The sequence below is a fragment of the Populus nigra genome, chromosome 13, assembly GCF_951802175.1.
Source record: "Populus nigra chromosome 13, ddPopNigr1.1, whole genome shotgun sequence".
Taxonomy (NCBI): domain Eukaryota; kingdom Viridiplantae; phylum Streptophyta; class Magnoliopsida; order Malpighiales; family Salicaceae; genus Populus; species Populus nigra.
The window spans coordinates 4,434,363-4,457,547 of NC_084864.1; the positions used below are offsets into that span (position 1 = coordinate 4,434,363).

Genomic DNA, 23,185 nt, shown 5'->3' on the forward strand with positions numbered 1-23,185 from the left:
CCCACCAAAAATAAGAAGAAAAAATGAATTTAATTGAAAATAAACATCTTACTACTACTAATTAACCCAATTTACCAAGCATTTTGCAATAAATTCCAAGAAGTTCCTTTTTTTTTTTTAATTGAAATTAGTAACCTTTCTCTCTCTATCCCCCAAACTCCCAACCTCTCTCTATCTCTCTGTAAAGTTTTCTAATTTGGTTTGGTTTCTTTGGTAGGAATTACTTGGCTCACGCTTTCCATGGAATATAGATTGAGTGAAATGAAAGAGATGAAGGAGAAGAAGAAAACTTCAATTCTTTCTATTTACAATAATGCCATTCATTTCTTCCTGTTAAATTTTTTACCGTCAATATTTTTTGGGCAAATTTATTTTTTATTTTGTTCAAGATTTTATGCTGATTACGTGGCGATTTTCACTTCTAATTATAAAATATTATCTTTTAATTTATTATTTTTTATTTAATATAAGGTATGGTCCTTCTTTATCTGCATATCTTAGATCCTATTATATTTTTTGTAGTTTTTGTTTTGGTATTTAAAAATATTTTTTAAAAAATTTAATTTGTTTAAATTAATATTTTTTTAGTATTTTTAAATATTTTGATATATTAATATTAATTTTTTTAAAATATTTAAAAAATATTATTTTAATATATTTTTAAATAAACAACAACAAGTAAACTTCATTATCGTTCCGGAATATAACGGAGAAGCTGAGAAACACTGCCTTCACCTTCCTTCCCTCACCAGCAAGCAAAGGGTTAAATTAAAAGAAAGATAAAAAAGGCGACACAAAATAAAAAACACAACCGGAAAGAAACTCAATTTCACATGACAGAGCCACCGTCTCTCTCTTTCTGATCGATTGCCCATCAATCAAAATCAAAATCAATGGCGGGATTGTCACTGAAGTGCGGGGACTGCGGGGCTTCATTGAGGTCCGTACAAGAGGCACAAGATCACGCCGAGCTGACCTCTCACTCCAATTTCTCTGAATCCACTGAAGCCGTTCTCAATCTTGTCTGCGCCACTTGCGACAAACCCTGCCGTTCCAAAACAGTAAACAAATCCTCCATTTCTATCTCGTCGTTTTGTCTTTCCATAACTGTCGTTTCTTCAATTGTGGATATTTTTTTTTTGTAATTATTGGTTTCATTTTGTGATGAAGGAAAGCGATTTGCACACCAAGAGAACAGGTCACTCTGAGTTTACGGATAAGACCGCCGAGGCTGCAGAACCGATAAGCTTAGAGGTTCCGAAGGCGACGCCAATGGATGCTAATGAGCCTGCTGCTGATGCAAGCACTAGTACCCGGCCTGAAGGTACTATTACTGTCGATGAAAACCTCTTTTAGAGCACTTTTGCTGTCAGGGTTCTGCTATGAGATTTTAATTGCAAGCTTTGGAAATCATCATGCCTATTGTTTTAGCACTCCATCGCTATATCAGTACCTGTTCTTTGAATTGCTTTTTTTTTTTGGATAGGGTGTCAGCACTTGTCAAAATCTTTTTATTTGTAATATTTTTGTTTACTTCTTGAGATTGATCATTGAAAGTTAATGTAATTAATACAGTTGCTATTTGTTCTCTAGAAATGGTTGCTCCAGAGGTTGACAAAAAAATCCTTGAGGAACTGGAAGCAATGGGTTTCCCAACAGCAAGGGCAACCAGGGCACTTCATTATTCTGGTGATGTTATCTATTGTCATATTTACATCTGCTTATCAGACGTTAGAATTCCATGTCATCGGGCATCTTTGAGGCTTATCATATTATTTTTGGCCTCTGTGTCTTCATATTGATTATAAGCAAATCACATAGCATTTGCAATTTTCTGAGCGTTGTCTTTTCTTTTCTTTCAGGAAATGCCGGTCTTGAGGCTGCGGTAAATTGGGTAGTTGAGCATGAGAATGACCCAGACATAGATGAAATGCCCATGGTGTGTTATATGTTTTTTTTTCCCTTTGGCATATGTGCATCTTACTGTTATTTTTTTTTCTTTGCCGATTTGAAAATAAGTTTCTTCATTTCTTTAATTGTTTGTTTAATCTGATTTACTGACCTGCTTGTCTGCTCAGGTACCTGTCAACTCCAATGCTGAGGCTTCTAAACCTTCTTTGACCCCAGAAGAAGTGAAGCAAAAAGCACAAGAACTGAGGTATGGTGCATTAAAATGCATATCTAAGCTTCACGATCTTCATTTTTTGCAGTTGCTAATTGGCCAGTAGTCAAAGCTTTTGTAGATAATCTGGATACTGTTTTTTGTCTGTACCTGCTGCAGCAGGTTACTGAACCTTGGCCCAGTTAAAGAATGAGTTGGGTTCAGGGTAGGCTATCAGTTTAAAACTTGTCTTTTTTTGATTGCTTGCTTTTTGTTTGACCCTGGCCTTGCAATGCAGTTTTTGTTTCTCATTCAACCTTTGATTTTATTGGTTAAATCTGCTTAATTTCAGTAAAAAAAGAGAAGCTTTTAGAAGTAGTTTGTATGAGGGGTGACAAAAAGCACCTAGAATTTTCAGGTGCATTGGAAATCTGAAACTTTGGAAACTAATTGGAGTCTCTCAAATATAGCAAATCTGATTCTGTGTGGGTCTTGGGTTACTAACTGGTGTTTGCTTAATTGGATCTATCTTATTTTGATAAATCAAGACGTTGATTGTTTGGACTAATGCCCTGAATGCAGTTGTCCTTGGTGTTGGCTTCTATTTCAAGTGATGTAATTATGATGCCTTAATTGTCATATTTGCTTACATTAAATTTAGTTTTCTCTTCTCTCTCTCTCTCTTTTATCATTTATTCTCTCAACATCATGAAGGAAAGATGCATAATGTGATTGCTGAAGGTACCTTTATTTTTTTTTTTCAAGGACTAAAACTAGCGTTGAATTTTCTGGGTGACTTTTAGGTCCACTGTGTGTATGTTTGTATGTTTATCATTCATTTATCCCATGTTTGTCTTTGTTGTAAATAATTTAAACTATAATGAAACATCCGATCAACCAACATTTATCGAATTTGAAACAGGGAGCGTGCACGCAAGAAGAAAGAGGAGGAAGAGAAGACAGCGGAAAGAGAAAGGGAAAAGGTGCTTCTTTATTTTCTTTATGACTTTCTCTTGTATCAACTTGCAATCTCAAAGTTATGCATTTGTATGTGATTGTTATCTATCCATTCCTTTGTAAAGCATGCCATCATCTGTCTCCATCGGCGGTTATGAATAGTGAAACTTGAGCATTATTGTTTTGCAGTTTCCTTGAACCTCATGTTGTGCCTATAGTTTCCCTAACTTGCACTGTAACTCTCAGTCAACTTTCGCCTTACAAACATGGAATCTTTGACACATCATTCTGATACTTGCTAACATTTTTAGGATATGTGGTCCCAATTAGTGCATGTGTTAGATTAAAATGCTAGCAATGTGAACGGCATTTTCTATGGAGATAAGCATAGTTTGTTTATTTGCAGAGAATTTATTCTCTTCAAAGCTTTTCCTAAGGCCAAGTAATAATTATTTATATAGTCATGTGCATGTTAAAATCCTCTTGGAGTAAAGTTTTTGGGAATTCTATCTCTAAATAATGTCGTAAGCCATTCCTTGTGCTGTATTATCTTTGTATGTAAACCCTTGACTTGATTGATCTATCTGCTATATTTTTGTAACGTGCTTTTGGAAATCAATTTTCTAGGAGAGGATTCGAATTGGCAAGGAACTCCTGGAAGCAAAGCGAATTGAAGAAGAAAATGAAAGAAAGCGGTTTGTATTTGCCTATTTTTGTTCCATTTCACTGCACCTGCACTGTGTTTGATATGTTATTGGGTGTCTTTCTGGCATGATTCTGTAGATTCCCTTGTAAATGAAATTTTTGTTTTTGTACATGGTTGCAAAGTTGCACCATTTTGGGGCTCTTTAGTAATCTTTCTTTTTTGGTTTTGTGCACCAAAAAAATGCCCTATCCTGTTACTACAATTGAATGATTTTCTGCCCTCTCAGATTGATGGCCCTGCGGAAGGCAGAAAAAGAGGAAGAGAAGAGAGCCAGGGAAAAAATTCGTCAGAAATTGGAAGAGGACAAGGTTACCACTGTTCTATTCCATTTTTCTTTCTCCCCGAAATTTCAGTAGTAGTTAAAAGTATCTGTGCAAGTTTGTTCTAGTTTTCCTTGATTTGCATATGGTTTTAATGTATTAAAATTGAAATGTTTTTAAAAAGAGGAGCACATCTCTATGCATTATAGAAAGGATAAAGGCAAGACATGCTAGATCTCATTTGGTTGATGGTATAGAGTTGCATCTTTGAAATTTCTCTTTTCTGTTCCAGTTTACCATGGCCCATTGGTTATACGAATTATATTTGGAATGATTCCATTCATTGTTAGTTTATTTCTGACTGGAGTTGGGTGCTCCACAGGCAGAACGAAGAAGGAAGCTTGGACTGCCACCAGAAGATCCTGCAACTGTAAAACCTTCTGCACCTGTTGTGGAGGAGAAAAAGGTTGGATGAATAAATATGGACTTGATGTAAGTCATTTGTTCTGTGTTACTAACATATTTTATGAATGTTTTGCAGAGCATGTTGCCTGTTAGGCCTGCCACAAAGCAAGAGCAAATGAGAGAATGCTTGCGATCTCTTAAGCAGAACCACAAGGTAAAAACAAGTCTACTTCTGATCTTCATCATCACAGTCCAGAAACATTAAGTATAAAAGGTTAACTGTCTTGTTTTGTTTTATATATATATGACGTGTGCTTTGCTTTATCTTTCAATTCAATTTCATTTATCCTCCCTCCTTTGCAGTTATTCTTTTATGTTCATGAGGATTTGACCCTGGAAAGTTAAGTTAATTAGTTTGAAATAAAATTTGACCATGAAGGAATGAGAGGGGAAAGAGGATAATAGGAGAGTACTAGATAGAGGAAAGAGGACATTGAATACTAAATTACATTTTCTACCAAATTTAGGAATTTCCTCTGACCAAAGATCTATCAATGCTGTGTACAAGATTAGCATTATAAATTTTAAAAGCTAAAAGTTATGTACAAAGATAGAAATCAGAGTAACTTGAGATGATTTAAGTGTTAAACTTGCTGGTATTTAAATGCTTATTGTGAAATTTAATTAAGAATCATAAAGTGTCAGAAAGATAACTGAAGACTTGCTATGGCACTTGGTGAAAACTTAGGCCTTTGTAGATGCAGCTCGAACTTTCACCGGTACACATTTGTATAGACAGACAAATAAATAGATTGATGCAATGTGAATTCTAAACTGTGGATCGGATATGGGTTCCTTGGCCAAAAAAGTTGCATCCATAATTTGCATGGATAAAATATCACATCCAACAGTTTACCCATTAGCATGTACTTGTTCATACTCATGAAAACGAAAATCTTCTCACATCTACTGATATTGATTGCAAGATATTCTTTTATGAGAAGGCAATGCATTCAAATATAAGCATTCATGTGTTTTTCGATTGTTCAAATTCTATATCCCCTCCAGAAATTAATCCTAATTACTGTTCCTCGTTCATGCTTTTAAAGTTGTGTAGCACCAGAAACTAGATTTTATAGCCTCACTTCATTTGGTTTTGTGAGGCTAGGATGATGATGCTAAAGTGAAGAGAGCATTCCAGACTCTCCTAACTTACGTGGGGAATGTTGCCAAAAACCCTGGTGAGGAGAAGTTCAGAAAAATAAGACTCAATAATCAAACCTTCCAGGTATGCAACTTCTTATGCTAAATTTTATTGAGGGAATATGTGTATCAATTTAATGCCAACTCCAATTGCAAATGCTGCACACCACCAGATTGATCATAGTTTTCACCTATTATCACATGTTGCATTATTGCATCATTTGATGTGATCAGTCCAACTCTCTGCATACAATTTGGCTTTTACAACATTGAGTATGAACTCTTAGGTATTTGGCTAATTGTTTTCATGTTTCTTTTATTTTCCATCATTCTACATTTACAGGATAGAGTTGGTTCACTCGAAGGAGGCATTAGGTTTCTTGAGCTGTGTGGGTTTGAGAAAATTGAAAGCGAAGAGTTCTTTTTTCTTGCTAGGGACAAGGTGGACATGGCAGTATTGAACTCAGCTGGATCTGAGCTGACCTCTGCAATAAATAATCCGTTCTTTGGAGTCCTCTAAGCTAGTAAACTGTACTATACTTTTATTTTCTGAGGAGAAGTTATGCTGTTGTGGATTAAGCTCGCTGTTGTCTCGTTACCATTTAGTGGCCTTCAATGAATCGGTACATCAGTTCAGGTTGATCTCTCCTTGACCTATTGGAGCTGGATGTCCTTCATACCTATTTCTCCGATGACAATTATATGTTTATTTCCATGTTTTCAAATTTCAAGCAGGTTATTCCTCCGAACAGTGTCTTATTTTGGTTCTTTGATTACCGTCTATCCCCCCAGAAAGGGCGGCTCCAGCCAGGTTCCTGCTGAAAAAGCGACTGGTAGCCAGTCATGGCATCTAAGCTCCATGCTGCTGCCCTTACTGCTATAGTCATGAACTAGGGCCGGTCTGCAAGGCTGCGGCGAAGGCGAAAAATTGAAAACCCTGCTACATTAGGAAGCTGATTCTAATGCAATCTTGCAAACCTGGTTGGCAGTCAGGGAGTTCGTAGATAAAGAGAAATAAGCAAAATGTTGCCGATAAACAGAATTGGGGGCCGCGGAATAGGGCTTTGTAGCAGGCTTTTCCTTTTTCCCAAATCAATAAAATTTACCTCCGAAATTTACGAAGCCAATTAAAAACAGGTCACTTTAGAGCAGAAAAAAAGAGCAAAAAGCGCAAGTCAGAAAATTAATACAATTACAAAGGCATATTTAAACCGAATAAACCTAAAATTAGACTGAGTTAATACAATTACAAAAGCATATTTAAACCCAAAAATTAGACCGAGTTGGGTTTGGATATATTGACACGGAGATAATATTGATGGATATATTGATATTAGGATCCACATCCAGACACTTAACTTACAAGTGGCAGATCAAATGTCTTTACTTATGAAACCAAGTGTCACCCCTTTTCATAAATTAACATTCCATTATTTACTCGTGAGAAAAATTTCTATATAAATCCCCTTTTTAACTTCTTACAAGCTTAGCAAAGCTTCCCACAATAACTAATCGATGATACGTTAGGCCATTACCCTCCAGTTCCTTCCTAATTTCAGTAGAAATGAAATCTAAGTGTTATTAAGAGTGATTCCACCTGAAATCTGATAAATCTAAGACCTAGCTCAAGTAAGATTTTAAAAAAATTTAGGTAGAAATTTATCTAGTTAAATTGGACGTTTCAATGAGTTAACTTGATCAACATTTAGTTTGATATATTTTTTGAGAAATTTTTTTTTTTCAAAACATCATTTTTTTTTTAAAAAAAATCAAAACTATGTTGTTTTGAATGACAAGGTTAATTTAGATCAACCCTTCTAACACATAACTCGAGCATTGAGTGTGGCTAAATTTAAAGCTCATTTATCCAAGTTTTGTTGCTTTTGTTTTTTGGGTTAAAAAATCATTATTTTACACAAGTATTTGTATATATGGTTGAAACAAAATTTCACCCAAAAAAATTAATTTGTCTAAACTTAAACTTTATTTCAACAACTTAAACAAACAACACTTACATGCTTTTCAATCTAAAAAGCATTAGCTTAGATTGACAAAGCCTTAATAAGTTTAAAAATTTATTCAAGGATATAAATTTAGAAAAAGTTATATTTGCCTTAATAATTTTACACATTTATTCAAGGATACCATTAACAAAACTACAATTATCTCAATACATTATTATCATTATACATGTACATATATTACCACAAGATTAAAAATACAAACTTTACTCTCATTTTCCTCTAAATCTCATTTCTTATACTTTAACTTTTGCCCTCCACTTCCGTGGACAAAACACCCTACCGATATCAATGTCAATGATATTGTTATCCTTCACCCATAAAAAGGACTAATCAATATCGATACCAATACATTTAGTATCAATAGTCTCCACTATCTGAACGACTAATCAATCAATGCCGATATTAGTTTCATTGAAGTCATTAGCCTTCACCCATAATAAGGACTAATCTATGCTAGTATCGATACATTCGATACCATTAATCTCCCTCCACCATCTAAATGATTAATCAATCAATGTCGATATCAGTTTCACTAATGTCATTACCCTTCACCTATAGGAAAGATTACTCAAAGCCGATACTGACACATTCAATATCATTAGTCTATCTTACTTGGATGACTAATCGATCAATGCCAACATCTATTTCACTAGTTTCATTAGCCTTCACCTATAGGAAGGACTAATCAATATCGATACCGATACATTCGGTATCATCAGTCTCAATTAATTGGACGACTAATTAATCAACTCATCCAACCTTCCAATTCATTTCTACAATTTTTTTCTCTTTTATTCTTTATCACATTACATCACCTTAAAGCAATTGAACCCAAGATACTTTATTACATTACATCACTATTGTAAACCTAAAAAAAACGAGAATAAATGAATAAAAAATAAAGGAACAACAACAACAATATATTGGTGAAAATCTTGGTTAAAATCGATAACGGTGTGAAGAACCGGAAATAAGCTGTAATTGAGCTTAAGAGTGAAGAAGTATAATAAAATATCTTGAAATAAGAAAATGGTCTTAAGAACTAATGGAAAATTTTTTTTTAATACAATATATAGGAGGATGAAACAAGAAATTCGGATTTCTAGTGCAAAATTGCTAGTAGGATAGTTTTACGCTATCAAACATAACTTTTAATTTGACTATCTGACCAGGCTAAGATTTTACGAGAAACCTTAAAACATATTATTTTATAATTGGGTAAAATTTCAAGAAGATTGGAGTTTGAGAGGGCTATGAGAAAAATGATGACAACCAAATAGAATTATAAAGGACCGATTAAGGGTAAAATGGTCATTGGACAAACAATTCAAAAAATAAACCTCTTCCTCCTCTTTAAAGCTACCTAATAACCTGAAGAAAAACAGAAAAGAAAGGGAAGAGCAAAACTATCAAAAAAAAATTAAAGAAAAAAAAGGCAAAAACTAGGCTAAATTCATGAGTTAGGAAGTGTGAGGCATCAACCAACCCATCAAGCAAGGAATTAAAAGGAAAACTAAGTGAGGAAAAAAGAGAGGGAGATACAAGGCAACTCACGTCAAGGTAGAAAAAAAATACAGGAGTGGAAAAACTTTTAGTGGTTAGCATTCAAAGTTTGTTTTAGTGTCGGGTAAGAAGTTCTAATTGTATTTGAATAAGTTTAAATGAAAAGAAATGGAATTGATGCATAATTTTTAGATTTTTGAATTACGGTTATAAGGAGAGATTTGGGGAAAATGTGAAATTATTGTTTGATGCAATTAGGATAGTATAGATTATGAATGATGCAAAATATGAAAAATAAAAAAAAAAGATTTGTGTTTATAAAGGGGTTAACGACCAGCCAATAATTAAATAAAAATAGGGGATGTAGAAATCAAATGAATGTTTGTGAATTGTGTGTAATTGATGTGTATTCATGTATTTTATAGTGAATTAAAATGAATTTAGTAAATTTAATTAGTTGTAACTATATGTTAGTTTTAAAACATACCATTATACACTTAAATTTATATTCCCAAAAATTAGTTTTAGCGTGCCTAGCATATTTATATCTATATACATACCACAAAATAAATTCAACTTATAAGTTACATAATAAACTGAAATATTAAGACTTGAGTACAAAGCAAAAGGAACACTTATCCTATATAAGCATAATAATATACCTAAATTAAGTAAGAATAAAAGTAGCCTACAACACCAGATGAACGTGAGAAGAACCCGAAATCTAAACATATAAATTTAGAAAAAGTTGTATTTGCCTTAATAATTTTACACATTTATTCAAGGATACCATTAATAAAACTACAATTATCTCAATACATTATTATCATTATACATCCACATATATAACCACAAGATTAAAAATACAAACTCTACTCTCATTTTCCTCCAAATCCCTTTTCTTATACTTTAACTTTCACCGTCCACTTTTGTAGACAAAACACCCTATCGATATCAATGTCAATGATATCATTATCTTTCACCTATAGGAAGGACTAATCAATACTGATACCAATACATTCGGTATCAATAATCTCCACTATTTAGACGACTAATCAATCAATGCCGACGTTAGTTTCACTAATGTCATTAGCCCTCACTTGAAGGACTAAGCCATGTTGATACCAATACATTCAGTATCATTATTCTCCACTACTTGAATAACTAATCAATCAATGTCGACGTTAGTTTCACTAATGTCATTACCCTTAACCCATAGAAAGGACTAATCAAAGCTGAAACCGACACATTCGATATCATTAGTCTCCATTACTTATATGACTAATCAATCAATGTCAACATCTGTTTCACTAGTTTCATTAGCCTTTACCTATAGGAAGGATTAATCAATATCGATACCAATACATTCGGTATCATTAGTCTCCACTACTTGGATGACTAATCAATCAACTTATCCTAACTTCCAATTCATTTCTACAATTTCTTTCTCTTTCATTCTTTATCATATTACATCACCATAAAGCAATTGAACCCAAGATACTTTATTACATTACATCACTACTGTAAACCTCGAAAGAAGAAGAAGAAGAAATGAATAAAACATAAAGGAACAACAACAACGACATATTAGTGCAAAATCTTGGTTAAAATTGATAACGGTGTAGAGAATCAGAAATAAGTCATAATTGAGCTTAAAAGTGAAGAAGTGTAATAAAATATTTTGGAATAAGAAAATGGTCTTAAGAATTAATGGGGGAAAAATTAAATACACTATATAAAAGGATTAAACAAGAAATTCAGATTTTTAGTGCAAAATTGCTAGTTAGATAGTTTTATTCTATCTATAAGGAACCTTAAAACATATTATTTTATAGTTGCGTAAAATTTCAAGATGATTGGAGTTTGGAAGGGCTGCGAGAAAAATGATGAAAACTAAATAGAATTATAAAGGATTTATTAAGGGCAAAATGATCATTAGGCAATTTTTTTTAAAAAATAAGCTTCTTCTTCCTCTTTAAAGTGCCTAATAAGTTGAAGGAAAAAAAAAGACAAACAAAGAAAAGAAAGGGAAGAGCAAAACTATCAAAACAATTAAAGAGAAAAGGCAAAACTTAGGCTAAATTCATGAGTTAGGAAATGTGAGGCATCAAGCATGGAATTAAGAGGAAAATTAAGTGAGAAAAAAAGAGAGGGAGAAACAAGGCAGCTCATGACAAGGAAGAAAAAAAGTTAAAGGAGTGGAAAAACTTATACTAGCTAGCATTCAAAGTTTGTTTTAGTGCCAGGTAAGAAGTTCTAATTGTATTTGAACAAGTTTAAATGGAAAGAAATGGAATTGAGACATAATTTTTAGTTTTTTAAATTAGGGTTCTAAAGAGAGATTTGGGGAAAATGTGAAATTATAGTGGTTTGATGCCATTATGATAGTATAGATTATGGATGATGAAAAACAATAATAATAAAAAAAGATTTGTGTTTTTGAAGGGGTTAGTGGCCTGCCAACAATTGAATGAAAATGGAGGATGTAGAAATTAAATGAATGTTTGTGAACTGTATGTAATTGATGTGTTGATGTATTTTATAGTGAATTGGAATGAATTTAGTAAATTTAATTAGTTGTAACTATATGTTAGTGTAATTGAAACTTGTTAGTGAGAAGGATTATGAAGATATATGTGATTATGATTAAGAATTATATTTTTTAGTGTGAAATGGTTGTGGTAATGAGTGTGAGAATTAAAATTTTGAATTTAAATAAAAAGGATATAAGGTTTATAAGGCCAACCAAGTAAGGAAATTATTGTAAATTAAAATTTTGAAGGCTAAGTTTGCTAAGTATGGAATATAAAAATTATGAGGATAAAGAACAAGTTAATGAAAAATTTAACTTGATAAATAGAAATTGAATTTTAAAGTATACATATTACGTAAGATAAGTTAGAAGTAGAATGTTATGTAAAACAAATTAAAAATACAAATGTTTCATTGGAAGAGTAAATGATTAGTTAGGACATTTATAATGTAATTAAATGAGTATATGTTATTGAGAATTGAAAAATGTGTAGAGAATCAAATAAAAAGTTAGTTAAAGAAATATGAAATTAATGAGATTGTTGAGATACTGATAATGGTCTCTTTTATGAAAGTAGAAGAGATACCAGGAACGATATCTTTTACAGCTAAAGAAGTATAATATGTAGGAGGTATAGGTAGGTACTTAAGTACCCTTTCTTTTTAAAAGAATTATTTCTTTATTTTCTTGCAAAAATGTATATATGATTTAGGTTGCGATACAATAATGAAACAAGAAACTAAATACCAAATATGTATTTAAGATGAAACAAATGAGAAAAGAAAACTAATGAATGTGAAATATATCATCATTGATGAAGGCTAATGACTGTGAAGTTTGTCATTGTGGATGAAGACTAATGAATATGGGGTCTATCGTCGTGAACGAGAACTAGTAGTTAAAAGAAATCTATTATGGATATAGATCGATAAATGTGAATTATTGTTTAAAATAATAAAAACTTATTAATCCATGTGTACATAAATGAGGAAAGAAAGGAGGAAATATTCTAGTTAAAACAATGTAATGAATGAATAAGGTTTGAATGAACATATAAGAAATAAATAATATGTGACCATGTGTGTGTTGAAAGAAAGATAAAAGAAAAAGACTAAATTGAGAATACCATATAATATGTATGGTAAAAAGGGGATGTTGAATTGTCTAAGATGAGCCTAATGATTTTTCTATGAATAAATGTTATCCTTAACTTATTATTATATTTTATATGTTTTATAAGTTCCTCCCACCCCGTAGGGCACAATAATCATAGACTTTAGAGTTTCTATTTTGTTAGGTATATTATTATTTGTATGTATTTTGCTTTTATATAAGGAACTGTATGCTTGTAATTAATCATTTTGTGACTAACCACTTGTATTTAATCTTTTGTATCATTTAGGTTAGTGTTTTAAGTTATCTTTTACATATATTTTATGCTAATGTAATTTACTTTGAGGAGCAAGAAAATAAATTGATAAAGGATATAATGATTTAGGGTGATGATATAATGATGTGATGTTAATGATTAAGATTGAAAAATAATTAAATGAACTAAGACATGCTTAAGGTTGCAACGTGTTGGGTTTTATTTACAGAAAATGGGCTATTAAAAAACTAAAATATTAAAATTTAATAGGGAATTCTACTAAAATACACATACACACATATATAAAAGCTATTATTTTACATTAATATAATAAACAATGATACATGTCATGTTATGTTGTGTGGATATCATAACTACCAAACAATTAAATCCAAGATGCACAATTGAAATATTTAATAAAAAGATAAATAGATTAAGATTCGAAAGCTTACTTGCTTCTTTGGTAGGTGCAACTCATCTACTTTGAGCTCCTATTCTAGAACTTCCCCTGTATCATTATAATATCATTTATTAATATACAATTTTATTTTTATCTTTTGCAAGGTCTATCTTTATATTTACAAGCACTTAAATTAAAAATTTTATTACAAGGTAACTCACGTTTTTTCATATTTAGCATCACATTGTTTAAATTAAAACTTCAATAATAGTTTAATTGCTATTATCCCATATTCTAACAATTTTTCAAAGTCAAAACTACAATGGCTAAACAACATTTTTAATCACACCCTTACATTTATTCATACACTTTCAACATATTGACCTCCTTCGTAATATAAACTTAAGAGTCCAACCAAGATTATAACACAACTATCAAACTAACAACTTGGCCTATAACTTAATTCCCACATATACACATCTATTAGTGAAGCAATACTCCTAAATCTTTTAAATTCTAAAGCTTTTTCTCAATTTCATCCATTTCTCATTATCACAATATACTCCTAAGTTTATATATTACAAACCACACCTTTATTTATAGTAATATTTTTTTTTATCTATACAATTTCACACTAATTCTTAAGGAAAATGTCATTCTTACATTTTAAACATATTTATTTTTAACATAACACAAACTTTACACAACATATACTTTACACTTTCACCAAAACTCTACTTAAATTTAATCATATAACTTACACATCACAAGAACATATGGTAAATCATACAATTTACATAAAATTTCTATCCCTCACCAAAACCTCACATGGCTAGCCAAACAAGGTAAGAAATTCTTAGGTTTTATTTCCCCTTTTCCTTTTAATTTACACCTATCTCATATGATTTAATAAAAAATAAAACTAAACAACACTCATCCTCTAAACTCATATAAACCTGATAATTCCTAAATTTAAGATTTTCTTTCTCCCTCTACCACACAAGATTATAAATGAAATAAGTAGATGATTTATGCTTTACCTTAGCCAATCAAACTTAACTCTATGAGTTCTTGTAGAAATCCTTATGCATTTCATCATTCTCTTCCCAAAAAGATAAATTTTCTCTCAAGTCTCCCACCACTCTTAAGCTCTCAATCTCCCAAAATTTCCAATTAGATGATTTCTCCACATAAAGGTTACTAATTATCATTCTTTCAAGCTTTCAAGACAAAGTAACAATGAGATTTTTTAAAGAGAACTCATCCTATCTCTTTAAAGTTGCTAGCCAGTTGCTTAAGAAGAAAAAGCTACTGGAATTTTTAGCTCATACAACATATTTATGAAAATAACATTTAATGAGTTCATATTTCATTTTTTGTATTTTTTTGTTTGACTATTGACATTCTCGTATAGCCTTCCTGAACTTCGATTGCCTTAAAATCTTAATCTAAAATAGAAAATGTGTTAGGAGATTCCTCATAAAATTTTAGCCCGATTCGATTGTCGAGTTAAGAGTTGTGCTTGATAAAATAAAATTGGTCGATGGGTAATTTTATACCAAAATTTGAATTTTTTTATTTCATCATTGCATGGAACATATTAGTTATTCCACTACCTCCTCAAGACCATTTTCCTTATCCTAGAATATATATATATATATATACTTATTTTCTACTTATTTTATTTTCAAGTTTCCGAGGGTTTACTAATCTCCTCCTTATCTTTGCACAAATCCATCAATTTCTTGCTCATAGTCTTTAACCACCATAACCTCTATCGTGGGGTCACGCCACGATGTTTGTCTAGCGACAACGGCGGCTATTGTCGTGCCTCCTGATGAGGTGTGGTGTGTTGGGAAGGGTTTTTGGATTTAATCATAAAATTATAGTTAATGTTTAGGAGTCGCCACCTAGTATTATGGTCACTAGGAACCTATGGTCTACGAAAGTCTAGGTAAGGGACTGGTTGTGCAAGGAAAAGATGCATCACCCCTAGTGCACCCTACCTAAGGTAAGCTGCATTATTGTTTGATTGTTCTTTTCTAAGTCGAGTTTCTATTCGTTGGTCTTTTCTAAGGTTCAAGATAGATCTCTCATCTTGAAAAAGTCTCTATCTTTTTATGTTAAATCTTAACCATTTTAAATTCTAAATTTTAGTATCGTATTTATTTACACCTTGTATCTTTAATATCTGAGGGTGTACTTTATAGTGTAATTTTACACTCCACAAATATTAAAGTCTATATCTGGATCCTAAAAAGAAATTGGAAAAGGGTTTTTGATATTTTGGCCACACCCTGATTGATGATCACAAACCGATTATGATATCTATTTTTTTAGATTTTCAAAACATGAGAAATATGCAATTTTTTAATGAAAATATACTTGTAAATTTTTAGAATTTAGCCGTATGTATGAAAACAAAATATTTTTTTTGTGATTGAAAAGGGAAATTAATTTAAAAGTTTTCTAAGATTTTTTTGTTTTTTTTAAAATGTTTTGATTTTTTTTGAAATATTTCGGAAAAAACCAAGTATTTTAATACCGGATTTGTATTTTACAGTGTAAATATACAACATGATATTATGCAAAATTAGTAGAAAAATATTTAAGAAAATCACAATTTTTTTAAAATGATTTTTGAATTTTTTTTGTTTTTAAATATTATTATTATTATTATTATTATTATTATATTACCAAATATATGGGCTGGGCCGAACTCAACCCAAAAACAAAGTTGGGCCGATCTCAATCTAAAAATGGTTAGCCTAATTTCGAGCCAATGTAATCTTTTTTCTTTTTTTTTTGGGTCAGGCCAGACCCAGCCACTTGGGCTGGGCCATACACCCGACCCAAACCATAGGCTAATTAATTAGTCATTGTTTGCAGAAATGAATTTTGCATGCAACAGCCACGAGGAGGAATAAAGAGGCGAAGCAAAGAGGAGAAAGTTGTCTGGCGTGGGGGTCTCGGGCGTGATGAGGTGATTCAACCGGTGGCTCAGGAGGCATTGGCTGAGGGAATGATGGCTGGGTTCAGCTGATGGAGGAAGAAGAAAAAGGTTTGTAGAGGGGAGAGAGAGAGAGAGCCACGGTGGCTACTTGGTGGACAGTTGGTGAGGAGTTCAGGCGACCGCTGGTAGTGGAGACGATGATGAAACGACGATGGTAGGAATGGTAGTGGCCGAAGGCCACGGTGGAGAGAGAGGGAGGGAGAGGAAAGAGAGAGAAATTGCAGAAGTGGGGAAAATGGCTGGTTTTTTGGCTAACTTTGGATCTGATTTTCTTCTCCTTCAGGCCCTGAAATCCACCTCTATTTATAGGCGGTGGAAGAGGGCAGTCTTGTCTACAATGAGAAAAATTTCAGCCCTTGATTCAGTTGGGAAGGATCCCAACCGTTGATTAAAAGTAAGCATCCTGAGTTGTCAAATCTGCAAGAAAAAGGCTTATTGAGATGGCCTATTTAGGTCGGCACCGACGTCGATGGGTTGTCATTAAGCCTGAACGGGCCATATGGGGCTGTAAAGAAATTGCAAAGGATCATTTGCGTGCAAGATTTGTTAAATTTGATTGACGTTAGATGCATTAAATACACTTGCAAAGTAGCTTTCCTGAGTTGTCATTTCATAGAAAATTGAAGAATAAGATGAACAGTACCAGAGTTCTATTTTTGACCAAAGTTCAATTCAGTCCTTCCTCTTTAAATTTGATTTAATTGCACCTCTAATTGACCCTATACTTTTGATTTAGTGCAATTTAGCCAATGCTGAACTTGAATTAGAACCATAAATTTACACGTCTTTTGCACTGTGGTCCTTGGTCTCGGTTTTATACAATTTAACCCCTAATTAACACCAAAACTTTAATTTTCTTACAATTTGATCCCTGATTTCAATTAATTAACTTAGTAAAAATTAAATTTGATCTCTTAAAATTCTAATCTTCTCAATTAAACCTAAATTAGGCTTCTAAACTTAATTTTTCACCAATCAAGCTCCAAATAAAATTAATTTGACCCATTTAAAGTATATTTAAGTCCTTACACTTAATTATATCCTTCAATTCGACCAAAATTAATTCTTAAACATAATTAAAATTTAATTTGGCCCATGATTAAATCAAATTGGCATATTAAAAATTTAACTATGTTTTTGGACTTAATTTTTATGTAAATTCGTCCAATAATAATTTAATTTGACCTTTAATTTGCATTTTTTTCTCCATGTTTTAGCATAATAGGGTATAATTAGACCTTGAATTTCCTCTGAAATTGCAGCTTAATTCCCCGACTTGCTTTCTCCACATTACCAGCTTTTATTTTCTTTCTTTTTTAATTTTTATTTTAAAAAAATGATTTTTGAGAAATAACCCAGAATTGGGTTATGACAACCTTAAGAACTTGTTTGCATTCAATGCATTAGTTCTTGAGCTTACCATAAATTCTCACTTTTTACATAGCCATTTTTCATTTTAGGCTAATTTTAACTTCAAACATTAAGCTTGGTTGGCTTACCTATCGATTTATGCTTAAATTTATGACGGGTTTGATTTTGAAAGAGTTTGGTATGGCTTTTCATTGTATAGTTTTAAGGTGTGGAATCGAATTCGATTAATTTTTTAGGGATTTTTTGGTTGATATGTGATGGATTAACGTGTTTTTAAAATTGAAGCATAAGTCCATATTTAAAAGGGCTAAAGGCAGGGTGATAATCCAACATTTGTAGGTTTGATAGAATATCAAACCCAAATGATTTGGGTCTAGCTTGTTTCCAAGCTCAATATCCTCAGGTTTAGATGATGTTAAGCCCAAGTATATATGGGTTTAGTGAATTGCCAGACCAAGCATCCTTGGGTCCAACTATATACTAAACCCAAGTACATATGAGTCTGGTGAGGTTCCAAACTCAATATCCTTGGGTTTGCTAAGATTAAGTGTATATAAGTCTGGCGAGCTACCATACCTAATGTTCTTAGGTTCAGCTACGTGCTGAGCCCAAATAAACGTGAGTCTAGCAATCCGTCATACTCAACATCCTTGAGTTCAACTACATACTGAGTCTAAGTACATATAGATTCCTAAACCCCATTAAAATGGACTGTTTTGCAAGTTTTAATTCTTCTACTATAAACCATCTACTTTGTGAGCTCTGAAGAAGGGATATTGACGTGAACGTGTGATTATCCACTATCCAACCATTTAAAAACCTCATTTCTGAAAACATTGAATTTTAAAACATCATCAATATGTATATATAAATTAAGTAATAAGGGTTAAATTTCAAACAGTTTGATGAGAATCTTGAGAGATTTTTTAGTGGGAGCAACTTGATGTGGAATGTGTTAATGAATAGGTGTAGTAAGGCTACGAATATAAAGAAGATGTCTAATGTTTTTAAAGTTATCCTGTAGAAGGATATTGTTTCTTAGAGTACTTTAATTGATGGGTTTTTGAAAAATAAGGAATTAGATTGAGCTATGGAGCTTTTTGATTAAATGTAAAAAAGAAATGTGGTTTTTGGATAATATTAGTTGATGGGTTTTCCTGGAATGAAGACTATGAAAAGACATTGTCCATGTTTTTTAAAATGTTAGAAAAGGGGTAAGGCTGAATGTTTTCACCATCATTTCTGCTTTTTCTGCTTATGAAAAGATTAATGCCCTTGAAACTGGATTGCGAATGCATAAATATATTAGAGATAATGGTTTCCAGGTGACTAGAGCTCTTGGGATTGCCTTGGTGGATATGTATGCCAAATATAGGAATATTGAGTCTGTGTATGAGGTGTTTGGAGAGACAAAACATGAGGGTATTTTTATTTGGACTATTATGATATAAGGTTGGGCAATCCATAAACATTCTGAACATGCAATTACATGCTTTAAACATATGATTTTTTCATGTGTGACTTTTCTTTTGGTGTAATTCCTTGAAGTTTTTTTTTATTCTAATCTTGTTCAATTGTTTTACAATTCTTAAATAAACTTAATCTTGTCATATTTGCATGTATAAAGCCAGATGAGGTTGTATTTCTCACCTTATTAATTGCTTGCTAGCATTCTGGCCAAGTAGATATTGGACTTAACTATTAGGTTTCTTGAAAGATATATACCTAATGGAAACAATAAATTTAAACTTTTTTAAATTCTCAAGGATCTAATTAGATAGATCTAGAGTTATTTAGAGTTTATACAAAGACTACTTGAAGATCAAATGTTCTTTTCTACTTTGAATAATTGCTTTAATGTTCGGTTATCACAAACCATAAGATGCCTACTTGTTCGACTTCTAATGATATTCCACATGAACCACTAGTAAGAAATCTTCTAAATCCTTTTAGAATAGAGGGATTGTTATACCATTTAATACTATATTTTTTCTTTTGTGTTTCAGGTGTTTACGTAACTAACATAGTTTTTCTTTGTTGTATTTATTGTATATAAATAAGAGGCATATCATTTTATTTAATTGACAAAATATCAATTTTTCTTAAATAATATCTCATATATTATTTTAGGATAATTTTAGAAATATATTTAATCAAATCCCTACTTGATTTTTTCCAAAGTCTAGAATTGTAACCCTTTATATTAATTACATTCTAGTTTTCAATTTCTAGAACTTATTTACAATGTAGTCATAATTGTTTAGTCATCCCATTTTAATTTCTGACCAATGGTTCTTGTATGTATGTCACATTAGGTTCCCTAATAAGTTGATCCATAGAGAAATCACAATCCTAAATAAAATATGATTAATTAAATTAAACAATTTAATTTGTTATCAATTTAATAATTGATTGATTTATATTTGAAGCATGATCCTCTAAATATATGGAAAATCATAGGTGGTTTGACTTAATCTTTCAGTGGCTAGTTTCTCAGTATAATTATTATTCTTTTATGAATAATATTTTTATTTAGATATTATAGCATGTAGTATATTTGCTTTGTTAAATCATTTTTGTTCTCAATTCTATAGTCATTGATTTTTTGGATAAGACCTATAATTTTTTTCAAATCTTCTTCCATATTGGCTAATGATTTCACAATCAATATTATTTGAGAACATATAAAATATATTTTTTAATTCACCTAGAGTGATGAATCCTCTCTTTATTACTCAAATACCTTCATATAGTTTATATTATACTTAATATATTCTCATTTGTTACCCTTGATTAGGATATCATGTAATTAAGATCAAATCATAACACTCCTTATATAAGATAACTTAATGATTTCAAGTTTAAGAATCACTTACACAACTATTAAATGAACCTTTCCATAGACATAGATAATATTTTCATATGAAATTCTCATGTGGGTCAGTTTAGTATACATGTCATCTAACAAGCACCTACATATTAGTTTTAGGTATCTCTCATACCTCAGCTTATGATAGCAACTACTTCTTTTCATAAAGGAAAGAACTTAATATGTATCATTCTCAATAGCTCTAATTAATTTTCAGTTTTAATAAAACATTAACCAAGAATATTTATGAACAATACTTTGATGGAATAGGAATATTATAATTATAACAACTTTATAACTTCATTTACATAGTATTTTTGTCTCATAGATGTTATATTTACTCTAAATTCATTAACCAAACATTAGATTCATTAATCAAATATAAATAAATATTAAAGATATAGAAAGTCTTTATTAATAATAAATATATTTTACATGAATAAAATCAGTATTATATGTAACCTATTGGGTTTTCCAAAACACATATACGCATCAAAAATTGTAAATTTAGAAAATAATTTGGAGTCTCAATATCTTATTAAATAAATCTAGAGTTGTTTAGGATTTATACAAAAATTACCTAAAAATCGGATGTTCTTTTTTGCTTTGAATAATTGCTTTAAGGTTGGGTTATCGTAAACATAAATTGTTCAAGTATCTGACCTCCAACGGTAATCCACATGATCCACTAGTGAAAAATATCCTAAATGCTTTTAGGAGAGAGATATTGCTATGTTTTTTTAGTACTATCTCTTTTCTTTTTGGTTTTTTGGGTATTTTGTATTATACCATTTACTATGCATAAAATAAGAGATATAACATTCTATTTTTAGAAAAATCTAAAAACCCTATAAATGGTTAAATATCAATTTATCCTCTGAATAATATCACATGATATTATTTCAGGATAATTTTAGAAATTTATTCAATCAAGTTTCTACTTAATTTTTCTAGGCCTAAAATTATAATTCCCTATATAAATTACATTTTAGTTCTCAATTTCTAAAACTTATTTACAATCAAGACACACTTGATTAATCATCTCGATTTAATTTCTGACCAATAATTCTTATGTGTGTGACTCATTTGGTTCCCTAATAAGTTGACCTAAATATAAACCACAATTTCATATAAAATAGAATTAAATAAATTTATTTATTATCAATTCAACATTTAATTAATTTATATTTGAATATCAAGTACAATGTCTAGCAATCTGTCAGATTCTCTAAATATTAGAAAAATCATAAGTGATTTAACTTAACTTTTCAATGACTAGTTTCTTATTGTAATTATTATCCCTTTATTAATAATATTTCGATTTAAATATTATACTATAACGTATGTCTACTTTGTCAAATCTAGATTCATTAATCAAATATTTGATTAATATTAAAAATAAATAAATTCTTTATTAAAAATTAAATATATTTGCATGAATAAAATTAATATCAAATATAATCAACTGATTAGTTATAAAACATATAAACCAACATAACCAACCAATTAGCCAAAAAGACATATTCACTAACATTAACTTCTTCTACAGCATGGAGTTTGATTACTGCATTTTATTGATATGCTATGCAGGGCTGGTCAGCTTAAAGAAGCCCTCAGATTCAATGAATCCATGCCAACGGATCCTTATTTTGTGACACGGAGAGCACTCTTTTGTGCTTGTAGGGCTCGCAAGAAGACCAACATGGCAGAATCAGCCTCAGAAGAGCTCCTGGAGCTTGAACAGCTACACAGAGTATTTGGAGCTACGTCTTCTTGTCAAATGCCTATGCTGCAGTAGGCTGATGGGAAGACGTGGAGAGAATTAGAGTTCTTATGCAGAATAGAGGTGTTCACAAAGATCCTGGATGGAGTTACGTTGAGGTGGAGGGTCAAGTGCATCGTTTTGTATCTGGTGATCATACTCGCAAGGATGCAAAAGCAACACATCTGAAATTGGAGCAAATAGTGGCAGGAGCAGTGAGGATTACAGTTGGAACGGGATTTCATTTCTGTAATCAATCTTGAAAGAAGTTGTCCAAAGTATTCAGGTGCATGATAATTTAACCTCTCATCTCCATGCAAATATTCTGGATGTCAAGGTTCTGCTGCAACTTGATTGAGGAATTCGGCTTGAAGGAATGCTGTAAGAGGATTATTTGGCCAAGCTTAGTTCCATGCAACAGGAGTGGATAATAGCATCGGACACCCTACCCCAAGGCATGAGTAGTGTCGTTAAATTCTTAAGGTGGTGGTGGTTTTTCTCCCCTTGTTTGATCCCTTTAGTTTTCCACTGTATAAAAAAAAAAAAAGGCAATCTGAAAGAACATGTATCTTCTGATATTTAACATTATTATTAATTACTCTATTACCTGCCCATATTAGAAGCCAAGAACAACAGATTGTCTCCCGTCAATAGCTCTCAGACTTTTAAACTAATTAGCATTATGGTTCAAGTGTTGCCGATTACTGTC

The 23,185-nt window shown here is 31.5% G+C and overlaps 1 protein-coding gene and 1 pseudogene across 1 annotated transcript; both read left to right on the forward strand.

The window, feature by feature from the left end:
* The first annotated feature begins 686 nt into the window (after nucleotides 1-686).
* LOC133671708 (vicilin-like seed storage protein At2g18540) lies at nucleotides 687-6,381 on the forward strand. The gene is made up of 12 exons (XM_062092551.1): nucleotides 687-1,061; nucleotides 1,171-1,324; nucleotides 1,594-1,689; nucleotides 1,863-1,939; nucleotides 2,079-2,158; nucleotides 3,024-3,084; nucleotides 3,686-3,753; nucleotides 3,991-4,072; nucleotides 4,407-4,490; nucleotides 4,566-4,643; nucleotides 5,598-5,717; nucleotides 5,976-6,381. The coding sequence occupies exons 1-12, from the start codon at nucleotides 894-896 to the stop codon at nucleotides 6,150-6,152; spliced, it is 1,245 nt and encodes a 414-aa protein (XP_061948535.1). The 5' UTR covers nucleotides 687-893; the 3' UTR covers nucleotides 6,153-6,381.
* Nucleotides 6,382-16,625: 10,244 nt separating this feature from the next.
* Nucleotides 16,626-22,843, forward strand: LOC133671519 (pentatricopeptide repeat-containing protein At1g04840-like; annotated as a pseudogene).
* Nucleotides 22,844-23,185: the final 342 nt, after the last annotated feature.

Coding starts and splice junctions, on each gene's coding strand:
- LOC133671708 (XM_062092551.1), top strand. CDS start 894: ATGGCGGGATTGTCACTGAAGTGCGGGGACTGCGGGGCTTCATTGAGG. Junction 3,754..3,990: donor GAAGAAAATGAAAGAAAGCG/GTTTGTATTTGC, acceptor CTGCCCTCTCAG/ATTGATGGCCCTGCGGAAGG. Junction 4,491..4,565: donor CTGTTGTGGAGGAGAAAAAG/GTTGGATGAATA, acceptor AATGTTTTGCAG/AGCATGTTGCCTGTTAGGCC.